A 24,408-nucleotide genomic window follows, 5' to 3' on the forward strand; every position below is an offset into this window, starting at 1 on the left:
AAACATCCCCTGCCGCCCCCGCGCGCCCTCCTCTCCACTAATTTATAATTGACCGCCCCCCGCGCACCCGCGCCCCCGCGCCGATCCTCCGACTGACAGGCGGTCTATTTGTGACTAGATAACTGGGTAAACGCTGACGAACAACTTGCTAGGCGGCTCGACCGCTCGCTCGCCAAATCCGTTTAATTTGCCGAGAGCTCCTAATCTAATATTGCTTTGGGTCAATTTAGTTTCTGTCCATCAAGCGCCACATATTTACATTGATCATGGCTAACTCAAAATAGACATCTTTCTTCGAGTGAGATGAACGTGAATCCCATTACACAGCTGTGTGATGGGATTCACGTTCCTCTTGAAACGTTACTCGACGGTCAGACGATCCAATGCGAGTGCACTGCGTGTTGACAGTTCTGCTCTTGTAGCCAGACTTGCGGTGCGGGCCTGGGGCCCGGCCGCGGGGCCCTGGCCGCGGGGCCCTGGCCGCTTGGTGCCACACCGCGCGGAAGCGACACTTTTCACCCGGAGCTTTAATAACATCTTTTAATTTGTAAGCAGGCAGCGCCTCATCTCCAGCCAATTAGCCTCCACCGCCGCCCTCCGGCGTGAGCGATCACATTCAGCCACAGACTGGTACATCAGGCACTAGCTGCTATTACACTCGCTACTTTACTTGAGCATGTTCGTTTTATCGAAACTTCGTCTGCAAGGAATCTAAGTAGGCCAATAAGTGGGCAAAATATTAAATTCATATTAATAAAAATAAAATTTAATTAATTTAATAAATAAAATTATTACAATAGATATTATATACCAAGTTCCTGCAAGTATATTTAGTATGAAGTTTATTGGCTATGTTGCTGGGACGGCGGTGGCCTGCACTCACGACCAACTCGGCAGGATAGATAGTGTCACTCAGGTCCCGGGTAACTGGGTTGAGGGGGTCAGATAGGGTAGTCGCTCCTTGTAAAGCACTGGTACTCAGCTACATCCGGTTAGACTGGAAGCTGACCCCAACATAGTTGGGAAATAGGCTCGCACTTTCCCGAATGTTTTTATGCTCAGTAAATAGGTACATAACATATTGTATTGCGAACGCGGCGACCGCTCCCGCGCCTCCAGAGCCTCGCGCCGCCAACTCCTGACAGCGACCGCTCGCGCGCCTCCCGAGCCTCGCGCCGCCAACTCCTGACAGCGACCGCTCGCGCGCCTCCCGAGCTTCGCGCCGCCAACTCCTGACAGCGACCGCTCGCGATCCTCCCGAGCCTCGCGCCGCCAACTCCTGACAGCGACCGCTCGCGCGCCTCCCGAGCCTCGCGCCGCCAACTCCTGACAGCGACCGCTCGCGCGCCTCCCGAGCCTCGCGCCGCCAACTCCTGACAGCGACCGCTCGCGCGCCTCCCGAGCCTCGCGCCGCCAACTCCTGACAGCGACCGCTCGCGCGCCTCCCGAGCCTCGCGCCGTCAACTCCTGACAGCGACCGCTCGCGCGCCTCCCGAGCCTCGCGCCGCCAACTCCTGACAGCGACCGCTCGCGCGCCTCCCGAGCCTCGCGCCGCCAACTCCTGACAGCGACCGCTCGCGCGCCTCCCGAGCCTCGCGCCGCCAACTCCTGACAGCGACCGCTCGCGCGCCTCCCGAGCCTCGCGCCGCCAACTCCTGACAGCGACCGCTCGCGCGCCTCCCGAGCTTCGCGCCGCCAACTCCTGACAGCCGCCGATATAATAATGTGTTATACCTACAACACTAAGTTTGCGAATGTTGAAACTCTCGCGAGTATACACTTCACAATTATGTTATATTGATGTTGACGCAACTTCACATTAGCTTTTATACAATGAATGATGGAACCATAACAAACAATTACCTTACTAACAAGCCTAAGCAAATAATCGTGTCTATTTATGAAGAATAGATAAATCACAAACTTTATTTATTACTAGCTTCTGTCAGCGGTTTCACCCGCATCCCGCGGGAACCTCTGCACGAACCCGGATAAAAAGTAGCCTACAGGCTTCCTCGATAAATGGGCTATCTAACACTGAAAGAATTTTTAAATCTTTTTTTCTAAATCGGACCAGTAGTTCCTGAGATTAGCGCGTTCAAGCAAACAAATAAACAAACTCTTCAGCTTTATAATATAAGTATAGATTCTGAAATGATGAGCTGCTTCTTCAGTGCCGGCACCTGTGTAATGAGTGTTACAGCAGGATCAGCGGCGCGGGCGGAGTGCGGGCGCGGGGGGAGGGGGGGAGAGACACCTCGCGTCACTGGTGACGTCGCAACATTCATATACTTATCCGATAGTTTTGTGCGAAGCTCGTTATGTGTGCCTCGCACAGAAAACGCTCGAAGGACTCAAGGAACACTGCTCATAACAAACCATATTTCTTTTCTTGAACAAGTCATGAGGTTTAGGTGTTTAATGTACACCCCAGGCAAAGCCGAAACGAGTCGCTAGTTATGTAATAAGTTTAAGTTTAAGCGGCGTCTAACGAGATTGTGACCTCTTGATAGTAATGAGATGTATTGTAAAGAGCGGCGCGCACTGCGCCGCCCGACAAATGAAATTGTTATGAGGGCAGCGCCGCTCCACGGAATTGCTTTAACTTTTTGCGAGCGAAACGACGGCCGCGTAATTACATTTGGTTCCGTACAAATAGTGTTGTTAGTTAATTCAGCAAGTTGTCGCGAGCAGAGCCGCGGCGCGAGCCGCTACCTGCCGCATCAATTATGCACGGCTTTAGCGCGCCGCTCTCAAAAGGTTCAAATTAATTAAACTTGCAAATTAAATTAAGGACGGGAGCGGGTCGCGCACGCACTCGCGGCTCCTCTTGTATGAACTGCGGCTAATTCGATGATGAACTGCCGACTCTGCGCTCGCTCGCGTACAAGTGTACTCGCTCTCATCGCTCCTGTATGTAGCTCGCACAACTTGCATGCCGCACTATCTGACATTCATACAAAATCATCCGCAATTTCAAATTAAATTCTGACTCTGTCCCGAAGACTACGTGCACATTGCAAGATTTTAGTCGGCCGATACTTGGTATGCGCTCATAAATCAGTATGAAGATGAATGGAAGTGTAGGGACACATGTAAGTATGTATGGTAGAGTGCAAGGTAAGCAAAAACGTGTGAGAGCGTCAGGTATGCGAGGCATGGACAGTTACTGCGCACTGGTCCGAGTGAACGGTTCGACCTGGGGGTTTACGCGAAATATATCAGGTATCCGAACACCGTGTTTCTCTCAACCCCCTGCATCCCACGACCAGAAGAGGCAGTGCTCAATTAGGGATTCTACCCAAGACCGATCCCTAACTGCGAGTTGTTCGAAAGAGATACCGCGGCCCTGGTACATAAAAGGCCTACGACGGAACACGACGGTTTTTAGTCAGTAAGAGTCTGACACTCCCTCGCCGCTGCTAACCCACAGCGGGAGGGGTCATTTGATGATTTTTGACGTCGCTAAAAAAAAACAAAGACCGATCCCTAAAGAATACCCATAACAAAGATCAGGTAGTTAGTCGATATCAGACCGATTAAAAATGTTGTACAAAAAAGATATACTTAGAACTTATAATTGTCATGCTTGTTCCGCATTCCTTAACCTCCATTCTGTGAATACTTAAAAAAATGAAGAAATGCTGTGTGTTGGTCTGGGTGGAGCTGAAGCACCACGGGTAGTGCCGGCTCGCGTGTGTGCGCGCGTGTGTGTGCACGCGTGTGTGTGTGTGCGCGGCGTCTGATTAGTGCGCGGGGCGGCATTGTTCGCGCGGCGCTCGCATCGCCGTGTTTATAAATTGCCCCTCGTTGTTGCCGTCAAATGGAATTGTGGCCTATTTACCCACACAATGTGGATCCGGGCCGCGCGCCGTGTAGCACCGCTCGTCGTGTGACACGCCGCGAGTCCGCATCGCGGCCAGCGCAACTCATGCCATACGCAGCTTACCGAGTCTACTTATTCTTACCCTGTGGCCTGTTGGCTTTAATATTGTTAACTAACTTGTTTAAAAACATTGAACCTTTGAGTCGATACCTTTGTATTATTTTTAAACAGGAGAAAATGAATATTGTTTAAGGCTGATGTAAGGCCTGCATTACAATCGCGTGTGTCAAGCTTGACGACTACATACAGTGCGATAAGTGACGAGATGATTTACACGACGCGCTCCGCCTGCCTCTCTCATTAACATAATAAATTGTCAAACAAGCTGAATTAGAGTAATCGCATTTTGGAACACAACGCAGTCTCCTTTAACCATAACTCAATGAACACGAGTAGTTTAAGTTTATTCAAATTCAATAATGGCCCACAGATATACTTATGTTAGGATAGCTTGCGTCAGGGGCTTTGCCCGCGTCCCATGGGAACTACTACTAAATAGAACGAAGGCTTAGTTTGAGTATAATATATGTGTCGGAGGCGTCATCAGGATGGCACTATCGTCCGACATCAGTTAGGGTAATCAAGCAAAGAGATAACTCAAAGAAACTCAAAACTCAAACAAACTAAAAACTCAAACGTTTATTCAAATTAGTCAGAACAAAAGACAGCCCCCAAAACGCCCGCCCTTCACCACTTCCTATGTGTTTTGGCTGGGGAGAAGAAGTGGCGGAACAAACTCCCCAGCAACACATGTCTGTCTGTTAGGTTAGAAGAACCATTACAATAACCTTTACACTTTGGATCTACAACGGTATTACAACGCTAGGCAATAACACTAGGTACACTACACGTAACGAAAGGCTGTAACGCGACAACTCCACGAAGACTCAACGAAGCCTCGACCAAGACTGAGCCAAGACTGAGCTCCGCGGACGCCACGCTGACCGCCACGACTCTGCCAAGCGCGCCAAAATGTTGTTTCACCGGAAACGCCACCAGAGGGCGCGCTTGCGTGACGTTTAGTGTCCGTACTAATGACAGTCTCCGACATATGTATGATCTATGAAATATTATAGAAGTTAAAGGGTACTGCACACACGCCTCACGCTGCACGTCGCGCGCACGCCACACTAGTAACTATTGTATCTAGTGCAAAACATCGGCTCAAATAATAGGGGTTAAAGTATGAAATTGCCGATTTGTATTTTTTTTTTAATTTTTAACAAACTTATTTAATCAAAATAGTTGCCATTATTATATATACATTGCGGCCATCTAATAGGAAGGTCATTTATGCCTTTACGATAGAACTCTGAGGATCTAGACTGCACAAACTGCGTGAAAGAATCTTGTTCTGCCTCCTGGGGAGAAAACTTCTTGTCACGCAGATAATGGTCCAAATCACAAAAAAAATGGTCGTCCGTTAGAGCAAGGTCTGGCGAATATGGAGGAAGACGAATAGTTTCCAACTGCAGTTCCTGAAGAGTTAAAACGGTTTCTCTTGCTGTATGAGGTCTCGCGTTGACATGAAGCGATAACGGTGAAGGTCGATTCATGAGTCGTGGCTGTTTTACTGCTCATTTTTTCGCGTTTTTTGCGTCGGAACTCATATTCAAAAATTACTCAAAGTTTCGCAGTACCCATCTTTCTTGTTTAAGTTGAATAACAAAAACAATTGAACATCGTTAATCAAATGTTTCACATTTTTTAAAAGAAGAACATCACAGGAACCATGTGAAAAAAGTTTCATTCGAAAACCTCGAACCATGAAGACTATGGCAATTTAAAAACCTACTACAATAAAACGGCAATTTCATACTTTAACCCCTAATATATAATACCTCGTACTTCTCAACTATGAGACACTCGTTACTATCAAACTGGTTCACTTCTTAGAAGGCTGCTTTGCAACCAAAGCAAAGCTGATGCCGATGAGGTCGCGGGGCTGCACCGACTGCGGGAAGCAGCTCCCCCGCCCCCCGCGCCCCCTCCTTGCCAATAAAAACGTCTGTTTATCTGGCACTTATGCGCGTATGCCTTTATGAAATGTTTGCGTATCTCGGGCCCCTCACCGCGAGCCCTGGCCGCATCTATCTCCTTTGTTTTAATATCGAATTCCACTACTAGAGCTAAACTATGTATATATTTAGGCGCGTACGCACGTACGAACACGAACATAGCGAACACAAACACCAGACCCGAACATTTGGTTCGTACGTATGGACGGCATATTCGAACACGAACGCAAACATAGTTCGAGTCGAGTTCGCGAACAACAGTCGTGAACTCTATCTTAGTAGCCATGACGGCGCCGTTGTAAGTAGTCGATTGTGAAGTAGCGGAGAATTTTTTGATGTTCGCAGTTTTGTTGCGTAACATTTATTAAAGCTCTTCGAACACCGTCCATACAGAACACACTACAAGGATCGCCGCGAACATGTTTGACGAACAGAGTGTTCGATGTTCGATAGTGGTACGCACGTGCGAACCAAGTTGTTGCATATCATGTAACGCAACAAATTTGTTCGTACGTGCGTACGCGGCTTTTGGCGAATAAATAAAAACGCGACTCACGTATTGTATACTTAATAAAGAACGTCTTTTCTATACTTAATACATATTGGAGAAAGGATTTCCCCGGGATGACTAATAAGCCTCTGTCAAAAACCAACGATCGAAACAGAAAAATAAGTACCAGGACACATACCAATCATGGGAAGTGGATGCAACCAGGACAGTGTACATGAGCATAGCAATAACCAAGTGTCGACGCACAGGCACTAGATAGGTAATCAGTATACCTATTAGGTATACAGTTTAAATAAGTAATTTAATTCAGTCTCCTGATAATTCTAGAATTAGGGTCCAGACATATACGATTTCCCCTTAGAGAAATATCTTCTATATGTATCAACCATTTTACGTTAAGCAACTTTAGGTGCAGGCGGCCCTTGGATGGCGACTGGCGAGTCCCGGTTGACGTTTATACAGTTCTCTGAGGCAGACGTAACCCAGGGGTAGTGAGAAGCCAGGAGTTGTGAGTGTGTGTAAGATCTGCGGGCGGCGGGGCGTGAGGCACGCGGTGCGGGGGGTGGCGGGGCTGACATGTCGCTGTGGCCGGCGACAGACGCCGCGCTCTTTGAGCCGCTCAAGTGGCGCGTGAAATTATCTAAATATCGCGGCTCCCGGCGGCGAGCAACCCCCCCCCCTCCCCCCGGCCGCTCCGTACCCCGCGTTCGCCCCGGCACACTTCAGCCGTTAAATTGGCCGTCCTCACCGCTCCACGACGCTATGCGCTGCTCTATTATATTTCTTTTTTATCTGCTTACAACGCGATAATTCAATCGGCGACAAGCGTCGGTATTGTGAGCTCTGTCTTAGTCACACATATACGAGAAGTAAAGCTGTTTAATGCAACCATAACAAACGAGCTGATTCTGCTTCAAATGAGTAAATTCGAAATAACATTGCGCGCGTGAGACATCGTTCTGACAGTGTACGGCACGCGATGTCGCGGCGCGTGTTGCTGACGTGTTTCACCGCACCGCGTCGTGCCGCACCGTGCCGCGCCGTGCCGCACCGTGCCGCACCGTGCCGAGTCGTGTCGCGTCGTGCCGGTGAGCGCGCTCATTAAATCATCTCGCTCTAATAATCGGAGCGCGCCAGCAGCCTCACACATATTTATTATTATGTAGTATACAAATTATTATAGCAGCAGAGGTGTGCAGACTGTAACGTTCGCTGTTTTCGCCAAACCATAAAGTCAAAGTCAAATCATTTATTTCAAGCACTTATGAACGTCAAAAATTATAAATAGGTTGTTGTAGTAGGTAGTTGTCCATTCCAAAAGTAGCTTCCTATGGAGAAGAACGGGCAAGAAACTCCACGGTTACTCTTTTTAATCAAAACATAATAAGTATTACAGTTTGTATGCATTGATACGTACGATAATAACATGCGAAGATCATATAGAATCACAAATAAAAAAAGTATGAGTATAAAATGACAAAATTAAAATGCTACCTTTACAAATTGGTTTATATTTTGGTACAAAGTTACAAACAAACAATCAAAAGAAGCACAATTTTACTACTTAGCTGGTGTAATCTTCATTCTCAATAATTTGATACTGTCGATGTGTCCCATGGAGCAGCCGTTGTCAAGCATTTTTGTCTTTAATATAATCTTTACTATCCATAATAGAATTAAAAGATGATTTAATAGTAATGGCCTTACTACAAAAACTTAAACACCTGATTTACACTTGTCTAAAAAAATTGTGGCTGCAAAATGAACCATATGTCAACGCCATAATTTCTCATTTTTTTAGACAAGACTGACTGACGTTTAAAAGTTTTTGTGGTAAGACGGCTAGTGGTGAAGAGAAGGCGGTTTTGGGGCTGACTTATGTAATTCTGTCGTTTCGAACCATAAACGAAGTCGACGAACGAAGTGCTGTTTTTCAGCCCCTTTGAAAATCCTTTATGATTTTTTTAAAGTTTATAATGTACATAAGTATATTAATTGTAGGTATTTAAAAAATCTTTGATTTTAAACCCGAGGTTTCACTGGGGTTCTGGGGGAATTACTTTCCATTCTAAGCTGCTTCCTGACCAATTCTCAGTGAAATTGGTTAAGCCGTTCTTGAGTTATAAACAACCGACACGACTTGTTTTATATCAACATTTAGTAGGTATGGTGTAGAGTGGTGCGAGCAGGAGTTTGTTAGTGCCGTGTGTCCACGTTACCTGCCCGGTAGCCGCGTTCATTTATATTTGTAATGTTATTATAATAATTAGTGACGTTTTGTTCACAATATTTGAATATGCAATTTGGTGTAGATCACATAAATATGTAAGTGAGATTGGAAGCAGAGCGGCGCGGCGTGCAGTGCGCGCCGCTGATTGCTAATGCGATGTGTCAACTGCCGCCCCCCCCACGCGCCCCACGCGCCCCTCGTACTGATCAAACGTACACATATACACCACTCATGTCTCACCATGTGAACAAGTTACTCTTCAAATAGCTCATCAACATACTATAGGCAAGTACTTGTCATGTCCGGTTTAACCCGCGCCTAAACTACTTCCCGAATATAAATACAGCTTGTGTCCTGGAGACTGGGTAGCTCCCCAACAGTGAAAGTTTTAAAATCTTTTCAGTAGTTTCAGAGCCCTTACAGAAACCAAAAATAAATATCATAAGAGATTCTTCAGACTTTCACCCTCGGTTTTACCTGCGACCTGTGGAAACTACTTCACGAACATGGGTTAAAACAAGACAATGTACCTAGTAAGTGATATAATATCTGATCAATATATCAATATATGAAATCATTAAAAACGTACTTTGAGTTGAATTTATTACATTATACGGGAATGAATTTTAAGCAGTGCACAAAAAAAACTGATGGTCCAGAATCATTAACAGAACATATCTGCATCATCAGTAAAAGCAAATATTTAATTCTATTGTAAAATCAGGAAAATATGGATACCAACTATTCTGACACGCTTGGAGCAGCGCTCGCGTCAGTAAACCGGTTTCGCGTTGCCGCCGTGCCTACTATGACGACTGTGACCGTACAATCGGTTACAAAATAAACATCTTTCGATATCAATAACTTTTCTTTTTTACAAAAACACGACAAAATAAAAATATACGTATCTATAAAACTTATTTAACTGTAAGTTGATAAAGTTTGCGCACTGGATAAAAATCATTCCTGTATAGATTTAGCTTATTTTAGAGTATAATGTACAGATTTATTACATATTTTACATCTCATAACTTCTATGCTTCGCATATACAGTCAACAGTGCTTTAGAACTACGCTATGACTACAGCAGAACCACGCCCAAGCTACACTTTGCTACGCTCGCGCTGTGGCTACAACAGTGCTACGCTTTAGCTACAACAGTACTACGCTCTGGCTACAACAGTGCTACGCTGTGGCTACAACAGTGCTACGCTCTGGCTACAACAGTGCTACGTTTTGGCTACAACAGTGCTACGCACTAGCTACAATAGTGCTACGATTTGGCTAAGCTAGAACCACGGTCTAAATACATTTACTACTGGGATTAGGATGAGGGGTAAAATAACGACATGGTGTACTATTGCATGAGTCAATCATGTTAACTCTCGACGACTGATCTTCAATTGGAAACAAGGGAAGGACCACTTTTATCGATACTAATATTATAAAGCTGAAGAGTTTGTTTGTTTGCTTGAACGCGCTAATCTCAGGAACTACTGGTCCGATTTGAAAAATTATTGAATGAATGAATGAATGAATGAATGAATGATATATTTATTTGCAAGAATATAGGTAGTTAACATCAGTTCTTAACATCTAAGGGTTTCACTATATTCGGCATTTCTGCCGTGCAAATATTTAGATTTTTTCCATCTTCCACATAGCATGCAGTACACATTTGTCTAATAATAATCAATTACATAAAGTTACAATAATTTTACCACTTAAATTTAGATTTCATGCAATTAATAAGATTAAATACAATTCTATTCATTAAATTATTAAATTACAAATATTATATTATATTAAATTAAAAGTAATTATAGTAATTAAATAAGTTTTAAAATTTACACTCAAGATATTCATTGATGGAATAAAAACATCTCTCACACAACCAGTTATATACCTTCTTATTAAATTCTAAATCTGTAGCACTTCTAAATCCTACAGGTAAGTGGTTAAATATTTTCACCGCCATGGTATAGCAATTTTTGTTGCATAGTTTTAATCTATTTCGAGGAACCACAAGAGGCTTTTGAGCTACTTTTCTCCTAGACACAAACCTCTTATCTCTTTCAAAGAGTAAGTAATTATTTCTTACAAATTTGCAGGTTTCAAATATATATAGTGATGGTAGGGTAAGCAGCTTTTGTTTAATAAATATAGGTTTACAAGAGTCTGTCCACTTTAAATTAAAGATTGATCTTACACATTTCTTTTGGGCTATGAATGCTCTCTGGGCATCTGTTGAATTCCCCCATATAGTGATTCCATACCTCAAAACCGAACAAACATGACTATGGTATACTAATAAGGCTGTTTTAATGTCTGTCAGATTTTTAATCCTCCTAAGAGCAAATACGAATTTGTTTATTTTCTTACAAACATTATCTACTTGAGCTTTCCAGTTGCAATGCCTGTCCATAACTATGCCTAAAAATGTGATATCATTAACTTCTTCTATGTCATTATTATTGTATTGTATACTTAATTTCATATCATCATTTCCATTATTTTTGCATCTATTATATGGCATAAATTTTATAAATTTAGTTTTATTTGTATTTATTTTTAAGTTATTACTGTCTAGCCAATTTATTAGGTCTGTTAACGCTTTATTTGTTACCATTTTACTGCTATCTAGAGTTTTCTCTTTTGTCAACACCGTTTGTTTATCATCTGCAAATAATATAGTATATTGGTTCGTGGAGTTGGACAGTTCATTTATATATATTATAAACAGTAATGGGCCAAGGACACTCCCTTGTGGTACACCATAGTAGTTTGGTGAGTACGGTGATCTAAATGTTACCTGGGTGTTAGTTTTGGAACACATTTTTTTAATCTCCGTACATTTTTGTCGGCCTCTTAAGTAGCTTTCGAACCAACTGTAAGCCACGCCTCGAATACCGTAATGCTCAAGTTTACGTAATAAGGTTTCATGACATACCATATCAAACGCCTTACTCATATCTAAAAAGATTGCTACTGGGATTTCTTTCTTATTAATGGCATCCATAATTTCTTTCACAAGTTTGAAACATGCTAAAGTTGTAGATTTTTACTTAATGAAACCGTTCTGTTGACTACATAATACATCATGTTTTTCTAAGAAATTCATAAGCCTTTTGCTCATTACTTTCTCAAATATTTTTGAAAGTATTGGAACTAAAGTAATCGGTCTATAATTATTTACCTCAGATCTAGATCCCTTTTTGTGAAGGGGTTTTACTACCGAAAACTTTAGACTATCTGGGAATATACCTTTTTCCAAAGACAAGTTAATTATGTAAGTCAACGGTTCTGTTAAAGTTATTAAATTTTGTTTAATCATTTTAGTGCTGATATTATCGTATCCGACAGAGTTTGTATTTCTCAATTTCATAGCCGTCATAAATAATTTCCATGCATGTAGCTGGTTCCAGATAAATTGAATTTACAACCGTTTTATTGCAAATATGTTCATTTTTTGAATCTTGAAGGTCTTCTTTTACAGCAATGTTGACAAAGTAATTGTTAAAGTATGTCGCTATATCATTGCCTTCTTTTAATATGTTTTTCCCGTCAAAAAATTCTCTAATTTCATTGCTAACACTGTTTTGTTTAAGTTTATCATTTATAATTTTCCATGTAGCTTTACATTTATTGTCTGCTTTTCCTATGTATATTTTATTATTTTGCCTTTGTATTGTATTTACACATTGCCTTAGTTTTTTACTATATTTTTTAAATTTTTGTTTATTTTGGGTAGTTTTACTTTTATAATAGGTACTCTGTAATTTTCTCTTTGTTATAAATGACTTTTTTAAACCCTTAGTTATCCATTTTAGGTTAAGTGAGGAAGAATTCATCTTAATTTTAATCAATGGGAAACACAGCTCATAGAAAAGACAAATTTCATCGTGCAATAATGAAAAGGCTTTATTTACATCAGTTTCTAAGTAAAGTTCTGAAAATGAAAGCTTACTAATACAATTATTAAAGGACAATGGGCGATTCCGGTCCAAATGTCCACCACGAACGAGACCTATATGGCTAGATAGCCCGTTAAATATAGAACATTTTTTGTTATGGAAGTAAAAAAAAATATAATGCCAGAAAAAAGTTATAGCAAAATCAAATAAAACATTTTATAGATTATTTCAATATCATTTTTTAAATTAATTTTCGTGATGTTCGATTTTCGTACTTTCTGTAACTTCTGACAAAATAGAATTGTTCATTATTAGAGAGAAAACACCACCAGTTACATCGAACTTTCTTAGATCCAGGCACCGCTGAGTATATTCAAGCACTTCTGGCGCCTCAGTAGGTTAGTGATTCGTACATCCATTGGGCAAAAAAATATGGGCTGTTTATATGTAAATGTGTTAATCATCTTAGTTTTAGATAAAGGGCGGAAATGGAAGTGGAATAAAATAAAAAAAATAATAATAACATACTAAAACTACCAAAAATTAAGAATACCTTTTTGGCTGTAACTTTTTTTTGGCATTGTTTTTTTTTTACTTTCTTAGTGAAAGTTACTCTAAATTAAGTGGACTATTTAATTATATAGGTCTCGTTCGTGGTGGACATTTGGACCAAACTTCATACATTCTTGCCCAATCTCCTTTTTCTATATTTTCTTTAGACAGGTCCCTTTTGTATGCAAACCAATGCTTTCGAGATATATTATTTTCCATTTTTAAATTTATTGATAACGTTTGTCCGGTATTGTGATCTGATAGTCCTAATTCATGTGTTTCACCTTTTGCATCTTTGATGTCACTTATAATATTGTCAATACAAGAATTTTGCCGAGTCGGTTTAGTTATGTGTATTTTTAAATTATAATTGTGTAAAATATCAATAACTGTATTCTTATATTTACTATCGTTTAGAAAATCTATATTAAAATCGCCACATAGAATATTTTTATATTTGTCTTTGTTGCACGTTTTGTCTAATAATATTTGTAATTTTCTAAAAAATATATTTATATCAGAATCTGGTGTTCTGTAAAGACAGAATAAGTTTAGCTGATGTTGTTTCATCTTAATACCGCATATTTCATAATGTTTTTCAACTGCAAAACTATTTAACCAGTCTATATTTTCAAATTCAACATCTGGCTTTATTAATATACAGACTCCACCTCGCCTTTGGTCTTTCCTAGAATAGCTGCTGACTAATTTAAATGAATGTATTGCCATATTATCTTCTTCTCCAGATTTTATAAACGTCTCACTCAGGCATAGAAAATCCACAGAATATGTTTGATCCTGGAGCAAATTAAGAGCAATTTCAATTTCACTTATTTTGTTAATAGCACCTGCAATATTCTGGTGAAAGATAATAAGATTTCTGTTTTTATCTACGAAAAAATGGTTTATTTTCGACTTGGATTAATGTATTGCCCTGAGATAGTTCAGTTATTTCTGATGATTCACTCATATCACATATCAATATATCATCACCAGTCTGTGTGCTTTGGTTTTTGTTTTTTATAATATTAGAGTCTAATCCATGTTTTTTGTTATAATAATAATTAGAACTTTCATAAAAAGATAAAAACTGTTTGTTATAGTCCAATGGATCTAATAATAAATTTATTTTATAACTTAATGATGATATATTGTATTTTTTGAGAAAATAACATTTTTTATTCTGATAACAAATCAAATCTAACATTTAATTCAGTTTAATCTCATTGGAGCAGATGTTTTTATTCACACCTAAGATAATTACAGGACAATTTATCGATTTTAGAAACAGACACAGCTCTGTTACCATTTTTAAGACAATTATAATCATTTTGTCCTACAGATATAATTAGTTTATCGTTGGGATTAATATCTAACAGTTTTACACAAGCCAAGATTTCATCTGTAGAGGCGTTAGGCTTAATAATTGATTGGAAATGATAATCATTATAAGAGCTATAGAAACGAGATTTGTAAAGGCGTGTTGCTAATCCACTACATTGTCTTCCCCCTATAATAAAAGCCCTCTTTTTACAGTTAAACCTCGATTTCGTACATTCGTTGCTATTCGCCTTTCTGTTGCAATTTTTCTGAGTTGTTTCAGTAGTCACGGGGTGTTCCGCGGATATTTTGTCGGTGTATATCTCCACTCTATGTTCTAAGGTAGAACTTAATGTGTTAAGATGTTCTGTATCTGTCTTGGGCTGATCAGTGCTTAGGATAACTTCCGGTTGTACCATTATTTGTTTTTCCGGTTGTATTAATGGGTTCCCACTTTCCTCGTTTAGTTTTGGTGATGTTACCTGGAAGCTGTTTGTGAGCCTACGTCTTACACTTTTTTTAGCGCTTGAGGGCATATTTTGTCTAAATGTTGATAGAGGGCTTCTACATAATTGCCTTAAAACAGTTAATTCCTGGTTCACGGCAGTCATTTGTTTTTTTTAATCTATGTTTTCTAGGATTATATTTTCCATCTCAAGCTGTGTGCTTTCTAAACGGTCTTTTAATTGTCTAATTTCATTCTTTAATTCCGAAATAAATGTTGATGACATGTTTGTTGAGAGGTCCAAGCTTCTGCCTAGTATTTCATCACATGACATTAAGCTTGTATTTAGACTACGATTTAGAGACTCTGTAGATCTCGATTTAGTCGCAACTTGATGTCTTCGTAACGTAACATTTTTGTCTTGTTCCATCTTAACCAATATGTGCTTCTAATTGCAGTAATGCCCTCAGTTTGACGTTTATTATTCAATTATAACCAGTTTTATTTTCGTAACGTCTGCTAAGGAGTTTGTTCATTTATTATGTTTCTTTATAATTTATTGTAAACAGCAAATCCAAAAATAAATAAAAAATAATTCAAAAAGAGGAGACTTCTGCCGGGATTCGAACGCGCGCACTCGGCGCACAGGTTGTCGATCGTAACCGCGGGACCACAGCGCACTCGTACGGCGAAGTTAAAATAGGCCGCCGCTTGAATATAGTGCTTTGCGTTGATGAGTCAATTTGTGGCACATAGTCCAAAGGTCAGTTCTCGTGACAAAGCAGAACGAAGTGGCGATAATTTTAACGGTTTGTTTTTGAGGAATATTTAAAAGAATCACTCACTTGGCTTCACAAAATCCTTTGGTTTTTTTTGGTGTGATGTTTTCTACCAGTGTATCTTCCTTTTGATAAGCTTATATTTCCGAAAACTTCACTGGTTTTGTTGATATGTTTCCACTTAATATTTTGCTTATTTCTTCACGTTTACTTAAACTTTCCATATCACAAACAATACATGACTTGAGTTACTTATTACTTAATATGATTTTAAATAAATTTTTAAAAATATATTACTTTAGCTATTTTTAAATTATTTTTGTTACGGAGCCGATGTTTACCGTGGCAGTGCTACCCTCACATATATTATTAAATGTTAGATAGCCCATTTATCGAGGAAGGCTATAGGCTATATCTATATTATCACGCTAAGACCAAAAGGAGCGGAGCACCAATGAAGAATGTTTCAAAATCGGGGGATATTTTCCTATTGAGAGAGCTTACGCTACGTGCGCTGAGTAAACGGTTATAGTTTCGCAAAAATCATTTATAATAGAATTGTTCCCCTTTAAAAGTTCAAAAAAAAGTAAACGACAGCACATGTCTATCTTTTTAGGTTAGCTCACTAAAACGTTTTTTATAGTTAAAGTCAGCGTTAGCACAAAGTAACTATTCCACGCGGACGAAGACGCGGGCGGAAGCTAGTGGTGACATAAATGTACATGGATTGTACGCGACGTAATGCTTATGAGCTATAATTATCCATAAGAACTTAGAATTATCTATTCCCGTGCCGCGCATGTAATGTCTGTAGTACGTACGAGATTCATACAGCACACTGCGAACATTTTTGTTTATTCATATTTATCGCTATTTTCACTAATGGGTTTTTGTGCTCTTGCAAAGGCGCCAACATTGTGGTTTGAATAATTCGAACATACTTACCTCTTTAGATGAAAATATAACATTTTTATATATGTATATTTTTTGTAAGTGACTATAGTATAAACAATATCTACGTCTGCCGTACTGTTTGAAATGAATTTGGTTTTATTTGACGCGTCTCCCTCCAGTGTTTCGGACCTTTTTTGTGGAATGAAATCTGCAAATGCCTCCCGGTGTGGGTGCAGCGTGAGGGAGTCAGACTCTTACTCATTAAAACTCACCATATTCTTTCTGGACCTTATTGTGTTCCGGGGCCGCGGTAAATCTTTCGAAAAATCCTGCGACCCCGGCAGGCCCTCACTTCAGCTCGTCTGTGTATACTGTACTTACATACAACGCCACTGCCGTCCAGCTGCCGGGGATCGCGTACCATCAGGGGAGCATGAGTAAAACAACAACTTTATGTTCTTAGATTTGAACTATGTGTTTATTTTAGCTTCATAACTTAAGTGAAACGAGGGACGGGACAGTTCGTCAATAAAATATATGTCAACTCAAATCAATATACACGTGAAGGAGAACCTCGTCCGTGCGCTTGCGCACATGGCACGATTGAGTCCCGCTCACAACGCAACCGTACTATAGTACCGCGGCCACCAGTGCGGCGGACCAACCCTCACAACCCAGCGATGTCCGCCCTGTCACACGCGACACGTCACACGTCCGCACCGAGCGACCGCAACACAACCAACCAAACCGAACAACCGAACAGGAGAACCAGTGCACAGTATCACACAGCGAGCAGCGCCCGCGCAACGTCCGGCAGCGCTCCGTCACACCGTGGTCTCGCGGTCCACGTGGATGTACTCGACGGAGCGCTCGCGCCGTCAGGACGACGCCGCCGACGACGCGCGCGACGCGTCGAACAGCAGCTCCTCCGTGAGGCGCCGGCCCGCCGCCAGCGCGCCCAGCAGCTGCTTGTCCGCGCCCGCGCGCCGCCGCCGCCGCAGCGCCAGCAGCAGCGCCAGCGCCGCCGCGCCCGCCGCCGCCGCCGCCACCGCGCCCGCCGCCGCCGGCGCGCCCAGCGCCGCCAGCAGCCGCGCGCCCGCGCCGCACGCGCCCGCCTCGTCGCCGCCGCCCGGGCAGTCGCTCTCGCCGTCGCACCACAGCGCGCGCGCCATGCACGCGCCCAGCGCCGCGCACGGGTGAGCACAGGCCGCGCTGGCGTTGGGCCACGCCTCGCCCGGCTGCAGCGCCCGCGGCGCCGGCCCCGCGCGCCACACCTCCATCCACGCGAAGCGCGCGCGGCCCGGCTCGCGCGCCGCCCACACCACCAGCAGCGCGCCCGCGCCGCGCCCCCACCACGAGCCCGAGAACAGCTGCACGGCGTGCGGCCCGCCCGGGCACAGCGCGCGCACCAGGCGCCGCGACGCCGCCTCGTACACCAGCACGCGGTTGCTGGTGGCGCACGGCGGCGCCTCGCCCGCCGCCCCCGCGCCCGTCAGCGGCAGCTCCTCGCCCCACACGCGCAGGAACACCGAGCGGTTGCCCCTCGCCTCCAGGAGAAACGGTGTCTCACCGCACTCCGACATTCTGTTGCCACTGCCAGTCCAAATACCCACACTTAATATCCGCTGTGCTATTGCGACTCTATCCATTTATTGAGATCTCCAGGTGCTCGAATTACAAAACATCTAATTGATGAAAGACCTGTAAGGGTAGACGAGCTGCACCCTGGTGCCGGGCGGCTGCAGGCGGCGGCGCGCGGCGCAGTGCGCGGGTGCGGGCGCGCGCTCCCAGGCGCCGCGGAAGTGCACGTGGCGCTGGTCCTCGCCCGGCAGCAGCGCGCGCGCCACCAGCTCCAGCTCCAGCGCCGGCCCGCCCGACACCACGCGCAGCGGCGCGCTGCTGTTGTCGCACACGCACGCCACCGGCACCTGCGCGCCAATACACCTTATGTCTGCGACCCAATACCGAGACATTACTCTAGAGCATGTTCGTGAACTAAGTTATTCCTTACTCTGTATCCGGGCCAAGGGGATTCATAGATTCGTAGATGCGGAACTCGCAGCGGAGCATCGTCCTCGCCGTCGAAGTCGAGGAGCGAGTCGTCAGCGAGGTCGGCGTCGTCCGGGCGCGGCTCGGGCGGGTCGGGCGCGCACACGAGGCGGCCGGTGAGCGGGTCGGCGCGCGTGCTGCAGCGCGGCTCGCGCCCGAACACCGCGGCCTGCAGCTCCAGCGCCACGCGCGCGCCCTCCGCCTGCAGCCGGTACACGCAGCGCAGCCGCCGCGCGCCGCCGCGCCCGAACCACAGCGCGTTGCGCGGCGACGCGAACGCGCCCGGCACGCTCAGCAGGCGCGCGCACTCGCGCGGCACCGACCGCGCCCGCCGCCCGTCGTCCGCCAGCGGCACGCCCTCCAGCCGCGCATCCACAAATTCATAATGGAGAGCGAATTCAAGTGGATGAGTAGCAGTGCCGGGGAGCGAGGTAGCCGCCATGGACAGCAGTGGCGCGGCTGACACGTAGCCATCAGGGGGAGCGCAGGGACGCGGCGAGCGCGTGGCGTTGGCGAGCGCGGCGCGAGCGCACAGCGCCGGCGCCGTGTCGCAGTAGCGGCCCAACGCGCGCGCGCCCGCCTCCTCCGCCCCGCCGCCATCCCAGATGCGCAGCTCCACGGCGCAGGCGCCGGCGGCCCCGCCCAGCGCCGGCCGCGCGCGGGCGACGGCGGCCGCGAGCGCGGTGCGTGGGGTGGCGCCGCTCTCCTCGTCGCGCTCGCCGCTCTCAGCACGCCGAGGCTCCACTAGCGAGTATTGCGTGAAGCTCGAGAAGTAGATCCACACGAGATCACCTGCACAGAGCACAGACGTGAGCAGTCACACGCTCGCGCTACACACGGTGGACGACAGCAGCGGGGAGGGTACCTGGGCGGCCGTGGAAGGTCCAGGTGCAGGTGGTGTTGGGAGGCAGCGTGTGTGCGGGCGCTCGCAGCTTGCCGCGCCGGCCGCGCCCGCTGCCCGCCGCTGTTGAGTTCGTTTCCTCCTCAGAAGAAGATGCTTTCACATGAAACTCGCAACGACGCGCCTCTCTGTTGTTATACCATTAAAAACGACAAACCCTTCGATTAACAATGTATTAAGAATATAATGATATAATTAGTTTACTCAAACATAATACTTTATCATGCATATGTACGGCCGGGAAAGACCACGACGCGACGGTGGGAAATATGTTAAGTAGTACCTTGCGTAGTCGAGCGAGTCGGAGTCGGCGAACACGACGTCGACGTCGAGCTCGAAGCCGCGCAGTGGGGCGGCGGGCGCGGGGGGGCGCAGCGGCGCGCTGAAGGGCGACGAGTGGAAGGCCACCAGCATCTCGGGGCCGCGGGACGTGACGCGCGGCAGCCAGTCGCCGCCGCAGTATTCCACCAGCACCGGGTCGTCCGTGGACGCGCCGTCGTAGAAGATGAGGCGGTCGCGCTCGCCCGTGCACTCGCGCCACGCGCGGACCACGCGCCCCGTCTTGTTGAGGCTGCGGACACCACAACGTGAGCACGGCGCCGGTCGCGGCTGCCACCCGCCACCGACGCGTACTCACCTCGCCATTGATATCGAACGCTTGATTTGCATTTTGTGCGAATATTCTTGTCGCACAGAGATCATCGCGTGCTTACACGTAGGAATATCCTTCTGACGCAGACTCCAGTAGCAGGTGACGTTCCTGGCAACGACGTAACATGTTAATAGAGACCATCTCGATGTGATCTCAGGAAATCTTAGCCAGTGAAGACCAGCGATACCTGGGGTACATCCCGGGGTAGTTGGGGCTCTGCAGGCGGCAGGGCTTGCGGTGGCACTCCTCGTAGGTGCGCGTGCAGTAGGTGCCCGGCGACACCGCGCCTCGCTCCAGCGGTGCCTCCATCGCGCCGAACCTGACACAGCATCGCCATACTGCTGTACTGGCTATTCCCACAGAGATCATTTCCGATCGACCCTAAAGTGCAGCACTCACCTGACGACGGCATCCCGTTGGGCCAAGAACTTGTAACGCAACCGAAAGCCGAAGGACTCGCCGAGCCTCGCGCGGAACAGCTTGACGGAGACGGTGACGGTGGCGGTCTCGCTGTAGTAGAGCGCGGCGCCGTCCGCCTCGCCGCACCACGAGCCGCCGGTGAAGGGGCGGCCCAGCTCCGACAGCTGCATGTACCCGTCGGGGCAGCCGTCCAGTGCGCCCGGCTCGTAGCGCCCCACGCGGAACTCGTCGAAGGCCAGCTGCACCAGGTCGCCGTGCGCCGCGCCACCCGCCGTGAACGTCAGGTGGCACAGGAAGGGCGCGCGCGGCGCCGAGCGCACCGCCAGCGCGTACGCCACGCCCACGCGCCCGTAGTACGTGCGGTTGCACACGGTGCAGTGCGCCGGCTCGTCGCTGCCGTCCGCGCACTGCGCCTCGCCGTCGCAGTACGCGTCCAGGCGCACGCAGGCGCCGCTGCGGCACGCGAACTGCGCCACGCCGCAGCCGCCCGCGGCGCCGCGCGCGCCCAGCAGCACCAGCGCCGCCAGCGCCGCGCTGCGCCACATGGCGCTCACTGGCCGCCGCCTGCGCACCACACTACCTATTCAATTACGTTTTTATAAACCATCGCATTTAATGTTTTCAGCATCCAACTATTAAGGTATTAGTAGACCCGGAACAACTTCAGTTTCAATACTAAGTAGGTAAGTAAAAATGCCTACTACGTAGGTAAGTATCTAGACACACGGCAGTGTGTCCGCCAAGTTCGAGCAAAAAAAAGCGACACACCGACAGTGGGTTATATTACACGAACCATTTCGGGCCAAATTCTACCCCCCTATAACTCAAAATCTATTTTATTTACGCATATCAAATTTCTAGTATCTGTTGAGACCCCCTCACTTATCTAAAATACAAAATTTCATTAATATATCTTTTGTAGGTCTTGAGATATTGACGTCAGAAAATCGCTATTTTTACTATACACTGATTCACTTATTCACTGACTCACTCATCAAAAACCTAGACCACTTCCAATGGTCGTATTGACTTGAAATTTGGCATGGAGGTAGGTCTTTATGTCAAGGTAAAGGGAAAAATCTGAATATGGCCAAGTGTGAGTCAGTTTCAAAATAATGAAGGTTAAACATTATTACGTATTCGATTAAGAAATAATTATATAAATCGGTAAAGAAACACCAAAGTTATACATGTCGGAGACTGTCAATAGTACGGACACTAAACGTCATATAAGCGCGCCCTCTGGTGGCGTTTCCGGTGAAACAACATTTTGACGCGCTTGGCGGAGTCGTGGTGGTCAGCGTGGCGTCCGCGGAGCTCAGTCTTGGTTCAGTCTTGGTCGAGGCTTCGTCGAGTCTTTGTCGAGTCGTCGTGCTGCGCACATCTCGAAACTACCCTACGTCACGTCTAGTGTACCTAGTGTTATTGCCTAGCGTTGTAATACCGTTGTAGATCCAAAGTGTAAAGGTTATTGTAATGGTTCTTCTAACCTAACAGACAGACATGTGTTGCTGGGGAGTTTGTTCCGCCACTTCTTCTCCCCAGCCAAAACACATAGGAAGTGGCGAAGGGCGGGCGTTTTGGGGGCTGTCTTTTGTTCTGAATAATTTGAATAAACGTTTGAGTTTTGAGTTTCTTTGAGTTATCTCTTTGCTTGATTACCCTAACTGATGTCGGACGATAGTGCCATCCTGATGACGCCTCCGACATCAGAAGTGGGATGCAATCCGAATGCCCACAGTGTCACGTGTTCAAAGATTGTAGTGGTGAAAATTGCAACGCCTGATACGATACTGCTATCACATTTAATCGATCTAGGTAAGCACTAGGAAGAATCCTAGGTGGTTATTCGGTGGAATGGTTATTTGGGTGTGCCTGTCAGACGCCGGATAGAGGATGTCTTGAAGGGCAAGTCGACTATCAGACTCCGGATAGAGGATGTCTTGAGTCGTAGATGTCAGACGCCGGGTAGAGGTTGTCTTGAAATGGTGACTATCAGACTCCGGATAGAGGATGTCTTGAGTCATCGCTATCAGACGCCGGAGGGAGGTTGTCTTGAAGGAAATTGTTGAACTGAGCTTAGTTTTGGACTTTTGTTAGTAAGGTTTGCTATGTGAATTTTGCTAGTGTGTATTTAACGACGTAAGTGGACTTTGAATCATTTGGATAAAAAAAAATGGAACGTTGATAATTTCAAATGGAGGTTGTAGTAGAAGATTTATTAAGAATTTCAGCGAAGGTTGAAGTATGGTAACCACGGTTACGGTAATGGTATCGGTTTCCATTGTTACCAGTCAAGTTAGTTATTGAGGGTATGCTAGAAAATTAACTGAATCTGTCTTTTTTTCATGTTTCAATAATGACGGTGGTTATTGTGCAATCTGGCGACAAAATTACTGCGGAGCATCCCAATTGCCTGCCAGAAGCCCAACGTGTCATCGTGAGGTCCGAGTGTTGGTGCTCGTGCATCTACGTGGCTTCACGTCCGCAAAAGCCTCGCTGTACTGCGCGCTATAGCGATGTGCGCATCGTCACGCACGTTGAGTGGAAACCCGGTGAGACCGATCAATTTTTGGTTTATTTTTGTGTTTATTTGTCATATGACATTTATAAACTTGAGAGGTAGTTTGTCTCGCTGATTATTGTCGGTTATGAACCGCCTGGGTTCGAATGTGATAATGTTCTGACATACTGTTCACGTGACCTTCATGAATTGCATTGTTGGGAAAATCGTCAATCAGTGAAATTAGATTTATGCGATGACAGCAATATTGTCATCGTTGTTATGAAAATGTTGTGATAAAATTAACCGATTTCCGATTTCTTTTGCATGTGATAATCCCGTGAGCCTCTCCTGCTTCGAGTGAAAGGAGTCTAGTCTGCTAGTTCGTCGCTGTGGCGTCCGCGAGCACGACGCCTGGATTCTACTGCGCGCCGGATTTCAGCATGAACATACACGAGACGCTATGCACAGAGATGTTACGCAGCCTGAATGATAAACCTGGTGAGATCAATCCAATTTTATTGTGGCTTGTCATTGTACATTGTACTGTTTAACTGACTCGTTGGCCTAGTGGTCGCAAGCGTGACTGCTATACACGAGGACTTGGGTTCGATTCCCGGGTCGGGACGAAATCGCTTTGAGTTTTAGAAACTTTCACAAAGCAGCCCTTAGTCTGGATGTTGGTGATTGATTCACTCGTGCATCGGAGAGCACGTAAATGTGTATATGCTTGTGTGTTGCGCTTCAATCACAGGGTTGATTGACTGTTAAGTTGGAAGTCACAGAGATGACTGCCGTTGAACACTTGTCACAGGGATGGCTGAAGTGTGTATCTTATGTTTGGTTACAGGGATTACCTGGTTTCTGTTTATTAATTAAAACCTCAAATTAGAATATTTCAGTTTTGCGTCATTTGATTGAATTGTGCATCAGACTATAGATTTTTGGTAAGGTGTTATATTACTACTCAATAATTTCATTGTGTTAATTTGACCAATGATGGATACCGGGGTGACTTGGAAAAGACCCGTTGGCCTGTGTAACGGCATCGGGGTGACCAGGAAGAGACCCGTACACATCTGTGGTACAGTTGGTGTCATGTCACTGTGGTTGTGGTTGTAGTCCCTAGGAGGCCAGGATGGGCTGAGAGCTCGGCTAAGGGACACGACGGTTATGTGAAGCTTATCGAGTAGAAGGCGTTTATGTGAATGACAACCGTAGCTGTAATGATTTTGTAATTTACAAGTTCAGTCTGACTAGCAATTCGATCTTTCTTTAATTTCGTGCTATTTTGCTATTCTTAAAACCCATAACATGTGTTTAGGTCTTACCAT

The 24,408-nt window shown here is 45.4% G+C and overlaps 1 protein-coding gene across 1 annotated transcript; it reads right to left on the reverse strand.

Annotated features, from left to right (window-relative positions):
• Window positions 1-16,999: 16,999 nt before the first annotated feature.
• Window positions 17,000-21,065, reverse strand: LOC124635419 (the record flags this gene model as incomplete). Its single annotated transcript, XM_047171304.1, has 8 exons — window positions 17,000-18,142; window positions 18,251-18,477; window positions 18,561-19,390; window positions 19,464-19,627; window positions 19,783-20,070; window positions 20,137-20,259; window positions 20,339-20,470; window positions 20,551-21,065. Coding segments are annotated over 8 exons (2,994 nt in total), but the record flags the coding sequence as incomplete, so codon positions are not given.
• Between the last annotated feature and the right edge of the window lie 3,343 nt (window positions 21,066-24,408).

The sequence above is a fragment of the Helicoverpa zea genome, chromosome 12 (genome assembly GCF_022581195.2).
Source record: "Helicoverpa zea isolate HzStark_Cry1AcR chromosome 12, ilHelZeax1.1, whole genome shotgun sequence".
NCBI classification, from domain to species: domain Eukaryota; kingdom Metazoa; phylum Arthropoda; class Insecta; order Lepidoptera; family Noctuidae; genus Helicoverpa; species Helicoverpa zea.